Genomic DNA, 8087 nt, shown 5'->3' on the forward strand with positions numbered 1-8087 from the left:
TTTTTTAAGATTTTTTTTTCTTTTTTCTTGAGACAGGGTCTCCTTGTAGCCCTAGCTGTCCTGGAACTCAGTATGTAGACCAGGCTGGCCTCGAACTCACAAAGATCCGCCTGCCTCTGCCTCCCAAGTGCTGGGATTAAAGGTGTGTACTACCACGCCTGGCAAGGTTTTTTTTTTTTTTTATTCATGCATGTATGATATATCTATGTGAGTGTATGCACACATGTATGTCAGGGTACACACACCTGTGTATAGAGGCCACAAGAAGGACTTGGATCCTTCAGAGCTTGAGTAGGTGTTTGCAGGACACCAGCTTGTTATGTGGGTGCTGGGATATGAACTCTGATCATCATGATTGCACAGCAAGTGCTCTTAACTACCAAGCCATCTCTCTAGCCCTGTCACTCCTTTTAAGACTTATTTTTAATTTCGTATATATGTTTGGGAGTGTATGAATCTGAATGTCAGAGGAGGGCATAGGGTCCCCTGAAGCTGTAGTTACAGGCTGTTGTGACCTGCCAACATGGGTGGGTGCTAGGAACTGAGTTTGGTCCTCTGCAAGAGCAACATGCACTCTTAACTGTTCAGCCATCTCTCTAGCACCCTAGTTTTTGGTTTCTTGAGACAGAGGTTTGCTGCGTAGACCAGGCCACCTTGAATTCACAGTGCTCCTCCCATCTCCCCAGTTCCCGAATGCTTAGATTACAGGCATACACCACCAGGTCTGTCTGTCTGTCTGTCTCTGTTAATGGGGGGTGGGCAGTGCGTGCGCTATGCACATGCAGAGACCAGAGGTGGACACAGGATACTCTGCTCTCACTGCCTGCCTTGTTGCTTCTTACTGAACCTGGGCTCTCCTTTTTGGTTAGACTAACTGGCCAGCGAGCTCTAGGAGCTCCCTCAGCACTGGGATTGGAGGCTAGCGCATGGCCATGGCCAGTTTTTAGTGTTAGGATTTAAACTTAGTCTTACTACTTACACAGAAAGTGTTCGTAGTCACTGAGCTGGCCCCCCAGCCCTTGTCAATCCTTTTTATACAAGAAGGAAATCAGAAATAGAGGAGGAAACTTTTCCACTCAGTGATATACATGGAGAACATGTTTTCACGTAGGTAGTTGAACGTTTAATGGCTCTTATCGGAATAACTTAGTATTACTGTTTCATACTGCGGGATTTGTTGTCACTAGACAAAACAGCACTTCACTGGAACCTTCATCCCTCCATCCTGGTACCTTACCTGATTGCTTTCCTTGAATAAATTCCTAGAAATAGGTTGTTAGGTAGGACCATGTGAGGGCTTTTCAAAGGTTCTTGAGAACAGGGTCCATTTGCCCCCAGCGTGTTTGGCCAGGCTCCTTCTGTGGTCAGTGCGGGTGCAAGTTCTGAGGGAAAAAGTGTGACCTCTGTTTTCTCCCTGATGACTTGACTCCTGGCTGTCTCCTTAGCTCCCCAGGCCCTGGCTCCCAGCACTTCTCAATACAGCCGGTCCCCTGCTGCCCCCATTCCCACTCAGCTTCTTGCCAAGCTGCTGCTGCTCAAGCGCACAGCCGAGGAGGTAAGTGTCCTGAGTCCTCACATTCACACTAGACAGGCAGAGTCCCACAGGGTGGGACAGAGCAGCACAGGGTCTCATGACCCCGAGGAAGGCTGATCCCTGCTCACAGAGGGGAGCAACAAAGTAGACAGCTACGGTCGGGGATATACTCAGTAATAGAGCACCTGCCTGGCATGTTCCAGGCCTGACATGTTCAATCCCCAGGACCACCTCCCCTTTCAAAAACAGTCAGCTCTGAAATTTCAAAGTGAAGTTAGAATTTAAAGAAATAAGCCAGGCATAGTGGCGCACGCCTTTAATCCCAGCACTCGAGAGGCAGAGGCAGGTGGATCTCTGTGAGTTCAAGGCCAGCCTGGTCTACCTAGTGAGTTCCAGGACAGCTGGAGCTACAGGGAGACCCTGTCTCAAAAAGACCAATTAAAAAAAAAAAAAAGAATTTAAAGAAATAAAAGAATAGTGTTTCATACACAGCTTCTGAGACCCCTGGTCTAGGCTGAGCTTGATAAGAAGTTGGCATGTAGCCTCTCGAACGTCAAATAACCTGTGATAGCAGCTGTCACTCAAGGAGCACGTCCTGCATGCTGGGCTCAAAGCCACAGGCTTCATGTGCATCAAACTGCATCACAGTCCTATGTGAGGGAAGACGTTTTTGTTTTATGGTACTAGGGATTGAACCTGGGGCCTCACACTTTAGACAAGCATTCTTCTACTGAGCTATTAAGCTATATCCTAGCCACCTTTTTTTTTTTGAGACATATCTTCCTAAGTTGCCCAGGTTGGACTTGAACTCACTCTGTAGTCCAAGCAGTCCTTGAACTTGCAGTCTTCCTTCCTCAACCTTCTAGTTGCTGGAAGTGCAGGTGTGAGGCACCATACCCAGCTGTGAGATGTTCTTTTTTTTAAATAATTTCTTTTATGTGTATGCATGTATTGCCTGCATGTAGATAAGTGTACCCATGTCATGGAAGACAGAAGAAGCCATTGGATCCCCTGGAACTGGAGTTACAGACAGTTGTTAGCTGCCACGTGGGTGCTGGGATTTGAACCCGGGTCTTCTGCAAGAACAGTCAGTGTTCTTAACCACTGAGCCATCTCTCCAGCCCCACTATGAAATGTTCTTATCCCCAGTTTACAGATGAGAAAACTGAGACTTAAGAGACATGTGGTCATGTGCTGGTAAGTTCCAGGGTTCTCAGGTCCTTGCCAGGACTGACACCATGGCCTGTCTCACTCTATAACCAGCGCACCACCCCCTGCCTCCCACAGCCAGGAGTAAGTGCAGGCCAACTCCACCAGTTCCCAGAATCCCCCTGTCAGTGCACAGAACTGTTAACACTCATTGAATCTGCCCTACAGGACCATGACTTCTTGGAGAATGAACAGTTCTTCCTGGAGACTCTGAAGAAAGCACCCTACAATATGGCATCACATTCAGTCTGAAAAGGGCCACTTGCTCCTCAGTGAAGCGTCCAGACCTGGAGTTCTCTCCCACTGCTCAGCTGCCAACTCCAAGGAGGAGCATGGGAGGTGGTGCACTGCCCGGGGCCCGAGTTCAACTCTGTGTGGACAGGGTACCTGTGTGTTCTTCCCAAGCCCTCGGGCTGCGACTGAGAGGCAGCCTTTGCCCAGGCTGTGGTGATGTTGAGGCTGGCTCACCACTGACAGCTCACTCCTGTCCCATAATGAGCCCCCAGCTCATGACGCCCTCCTCTCTCTCTACAGACAGCTACTGGGAATCTGTGCCTGGGCTATTTCTGAGGGAGTGCGTATCTCAGGGCCGTAGGGGGTTGTCACAGCAGACTTCTACCTGAGAGGGATATGGAGAAGGGCCTCCCAGCTGAATGGGAGGCCTGGCCAAGGACAGGGACGACACCATGCCGTACCCAGCCAGATTCTTCCAGTTTGATGTGCTCCTGGGATTCAGGCAGTGTTCCATGCCCACCCTGAGCCTGGCCTACACACATCCTCACCTCATTTCCAGCACTGCCCAGTGATCAGCGTCATGGACTTTAGCCTCACCTGATTCCTCCTCCCCATCTAAGACCCTGTCAGAGGCTTGAGTGGGAAGCTATAGGCAGTGGTGGGGTGTGAGGAGGGGCAGAGGAGGAAGAAAGCTAGTTAGAGCCACTGCCCAGAGGGTGGAAGGTAGCACTGGGACTCTGAGGGCCATACTCCCAGGCTGCTGCTGCTCCTCTGGTCTTCACCATCTTCTACATACAGGCCAAGAACCCTGGTGAGGCTTCAGTTGAGGGGCAGGAGAGTGGTATTGGCCCAGCAGACCCAGCAGGCCTCAGCAGGCAATTACAGTTGCTCCCAAAGCAGCTTCTGTCTGGGGTGATTCCTCACATTCCGTCTGGGTGGGTGGACAAAGGAGAGTGCCACAGGGAAGGCCTGGTGCAGCTTCCATCTCCGCTCTTCTGAACAGGGACCTAGCTCACTTGCCAACAGTCTGTAGCCTTGGTCTTGGACCCATTAAACTGCTGTATTCTTAGGAGGTTTTGTTTGGGCTTTCTTTGTGGTACTAGAACCCCACACGTGCAAGGCAGATGCTCTTTCACTGAGTTGCCCGCACAGGTCATAAACTGCTGTGTTCTTGGTGATTGGATTCATAGAATTCATCAACACCCATTGGAATCTGTCCTCATTTATTAGAAAGTATTTTCTCTGGCCAGGTGTGGTGGTTCACATATGTAATCTGAACACTCAAGGCTGAGGATGGAATATTGTCTCTAGTTAAAGGCAAGCTTGAGCTACAAAGTGAGCTCCAAGTCAGACCAACTTGGGCTACAGAACGAGACCTGAGGAAAAAGAAAATGTTTGCTCTGAATCCCTGTTATTTGCAAGCAAACCCCACACAACAGTAGGCATTTCTATAAAAAGCCAACCTATTGAAGTGACCATACCTGGGCCTCTGTGTCCAAGCCCCTTTTCTCTAGCACCTGCATTCCTTCAGGACATCTGGAGTGGGGAGTATTGCCATCCCTGGTTCAAGGTGCAGAAAAGGACACTCGGGGACTAGACACCCTGCACAGTGACCATAAGCAGCAGGACCTGGATTTGAGTTCTGCCAGCCAAGCCCCAAGCCCCAGGCTGCCAGCCACGTCCCCTCCTGCTGCCCCTAGCAGAAGATGTTACAAGTAATGATGTGATGGGCTGGACTGCTGCTTGAGGCTAGCTGGAGCCCAGGAGGTTCAGGGCGGATCCTTGTTCAGACCCAGATCCAGGATGCAATTCTCTCAACACAATCTCAAATCAGTTGGCGTTTCGGTAGTCACCTGAAGGAAAAGTGGGTGATCGTCAAGCCCATGAGAGGAAAGGCAGTGTACAGAGACCCCTGGAAACTGGTACTTCCAGAATCATGAGGTGGCTTAGAATGGGAGCAAGTAAAGACAGCTCCTTAGAGTTTGAACTTGCTGTGTGTGGTGTACATCTGTACCAGCACTCACGAGGCCGAGTCAGGAGGATTGTGAGATCCAAGCCAGCCTGGGCTACATTGGGAAACTTCTTTCATAAAAACAAAGGAGTCTGCAGATTTCCTCAGGGCAATGAGTATTTGCTGGAGCTCTACAGAGCCATGGGCATAATAAAAACCCATTGTGGGGTCAACGGTTAAGAGCACTGACTGCTCCTGCAGAGGACCCGGGTTCGATTCCCAGCACCCACATGGGGGCTACGAACTGTCCTTAACTCCAGTTCCAGGGGATCCGATGCCGCCTTCTGACCTCTGAGGGCATTGCATGACACAGGTGCACTCACATGCAGGCAATACACTCGTACACATAAAATAAAACGGGCTGGAGAGATGGCTCAGTGGTTAAGAACACTGGCTGTTCTTGCAGAAGACTTGGGTTCAAATCCCAGCACCCACATGGCGGCCAGCAACTCTGTAACTAGTTCCAGTGGATCCTATGGCCTCTTCTGTCCTCCAAGGGCATTGTATGACATAGGTGCACTTATCTACATGCAGGCAATACATGCATATACATAAAAATAAAACAGTTAATAATTTTTTTAAAAAGCAAACATTGTGACTGTGGGGTCGAGATGCTGAGGGGGCAGAGGTAGGCGCAGGAAGTGTATAAGAAGACTGCAGTAGTGCAGGGGAGGGGACAGGGCAGAAGTGTGCCCTGCAGGGCACTGAGGGGTTCACAGAAAAGTGCCCTGTGGAGCCTGGACATGGGTCAGAAAGGAAGATGAGATGGCCACAGAAACATGGCTATAATACTTGCCTCACTGCCTGTAACTGCTCTCTATTTCTGTCATCCTCCTTAATGTGTGACAAGTAGCCTAATTATCCCTTTATATTACCTAGTCCCAGGCTTTCTTTTCCCCTTTATAGCAGCTTCTGTTAGGGCTGGAGAGATGGAACAGCACTTAAAGAGTACTTGCTGGGACTGGAGAGATGGCTCAGCAGTTAAGAACACTGATTGTTCTTGCAGAAGATCCGGGTTGGAATCCCAGCACCCACATGGCAGCTAACAACTGTCCGTAACTCCAGTTTCAAGGGATCCAATGGCCTTTTCTGTCCTCTGCAGGCATTCGTTGCACAACACGGGTGCACTTACCTACATGCAGGCAATACACGCATACACATAAAACGAAAATAGTAAATAAAATATATTTTTTTAAAAAGTACTTGCTGCTTTTCCAGAGGACAGGAGTTCAGTTCCCAATACCCACATGAGGAGGCTTCAGGGGATCTGATGCCCTCTTCTGGCCTCCACAGGCATTGTACACATGGTGCACTTTCAAACATCGTAGACACTCATATACATAAATATCTTTTAAAAAATTACAACTTTTGGGGGCTGGAGAGATGGCTCAGCGGTTAAAAGCACCGAGTGCTCTTGCAAAGGACCTGGGTTCGATTCCCAGCACCCACATGGTGGCTAACAACCATCTGTAACTCCAGTTCCGAGGAAATCCTCAGCCGCCTTTTGACCTCCGTGGGCATTGCACAACATGGGTGCACTTACACACATGCAGGCAATACACTCATACACATAAAAAAAAATTACAACTTTTCAGGGTCATAACCCAAATGCTTCATCCAGTTCCTTTTAGAGAGAAATATTGTTGTAAGGCAAAAATATTTATTGTCAGGTAATGGTGGTACAGGCCTGTAATTCCAGCATTCAGGAAGCTGAGGCATGAAGACTGTCATGAGTTCAAAGCTAGCCTGGACTATATAGTGAGTGCCATGCTAGCTAGAGCTACATAGCAAAACCCTAATTTAAAAATAACGGCAGGCGGATCGCTGTGAGTTTGAGGCCAGCCTGGTCTACATAGTGAGTTCCAGGTCAGCTTGGGGCTACAGGGAGACCCCGTCTCAAAAAGACCAAAACACACACACACACACACACACACACATACACACACACCCACACACACACATTGAGGGGACTGGAGAGGGGCTCAGCAGTTAAGAACACTGGCTGCTCTTGCAGAGGACTGGGTTTTGAATCCCAGCAACCCACAAGGCAGCTAACAACCATCCATAACTACAGTTCCAGGGGATCTGATACTCTCTTCTGACCTCTGAGGGCATTGCATGACATGGGTACACTTACATACATGCAGGCAATACACTCATACACATAAAATAAAAGTAATAAAATATTGAGCCGGGTGTGGGGTGTGGTGGCACACACCTTTAATCCCAGCACTCAGGAGGCAGAGGCAGGCAGATCTCTGTGAGTTCAAGGCCAGCCTGGTCTACATAGAGAGTTTCAGGCCAGCTGGGGCTACAGGGAGACCCTGCCTCAAAGGAAAAAAAAAACAACAAAATAACATGGGGGTGCTGGAGAGATGGCTCAGTGGTTAATAACACCTGCTGTTCATCCAGAGGACTCAGCTTCAATTCCCAGCACCCACATGCCACATGGCAGCTAACAATATATAACTCCAGTTCCAGTGGATCTGACACCCTTTTCTGGCCTCTGTGAGCACTTCACACACATGGTGCACTTACATACGTGCAGGCCAAACTTAAAATAAAAATAATAAAATATTTTTAAAAATAACATTGGGGCCAGGCATGGTGGCACATGCCTTTAGTCCCAGCACTCAAGAGGCAGAGGCAGGAGGATCTCTGAGTTCAAGGCCAGCCTGGTCTACATAGTGAGTTCCAGGACAGCTGGGGCTACAGGGAGACCCTGTCTCAAAAAAAGACCAAAAAAATAAAATAATAATAATAATAATAATAACAACAACAACATTGGGGATTGGAGAGTTGGCTCAGCAGTTGAGAGCACTGGCTACTCTTCCAAGGACCCAGGTTCGGTTCCCAGCACCCACTTGGTGGCTAACAACTGTCCCAACTCCAGTTCTAGGGGATCCAACTCCCTCTTCTGGCCTAGACAGGCACTGCACACACATGTGGTGCATGTACATACATGCAGGTACAACATATACATATAAAAATAAAATTAAAATAGCATTAGGGCTGGAGAGATGGCTCAGCGGTTAAGAGCACTGACTGCTCTTGCAGAGGACCTGGGTTCGATTCCCAGCACCCACAGGGCGGCTACAA

The 8087-nt window shown here is 48.9% G+C and overlaps 1 protein-coding gene across 9 annotated transcripts in view; it reads left to right on the forward strand.

Annotated features, from left to right (window-relative positions):
* The window catches only part of Fbf1 (Fas binding factor 1), a 36474-nt gene extending 32425 nt beyond the window's left edge, over nt 1-4049 (forward strand). For all 9 annotated transcript variants that reach the window (XM_029562677.1, XM_029562676.1, XM_029562675.1 and 6 more), the window contains 2 exons: nt 1446-1555; nt 2912-4049. In XM_029562677.1, coding sequence (XP_029418537.1) covers nt 1446-1555; nt 2912-2995 — 194 coding nt within the window. In that variant the 3' untranslated portion in view covers nt 2996-4049. The remainder of the gene's footprint in view (nt 1-1445; nt 1556-2911) is intronic.
* Nucleotides 4050-8087: the final 4038 nt, after the last annotated feature.

This window comes from Nannospalax galili, unplaced genomic scaffold (assembly GCF_000622305.1).
Source record: "Nannospalax galili isolate Female #2095 unplaced genomic scaffold, S.galili_v1.0 scaffold634, whole genome shotgun sequence".
Lineage (NCBI taxonomy): Eukaryota > Metazoa > Chordata > Mammalia > Rodentia > Spalacidae > Nannospalax > Nannospalax galili.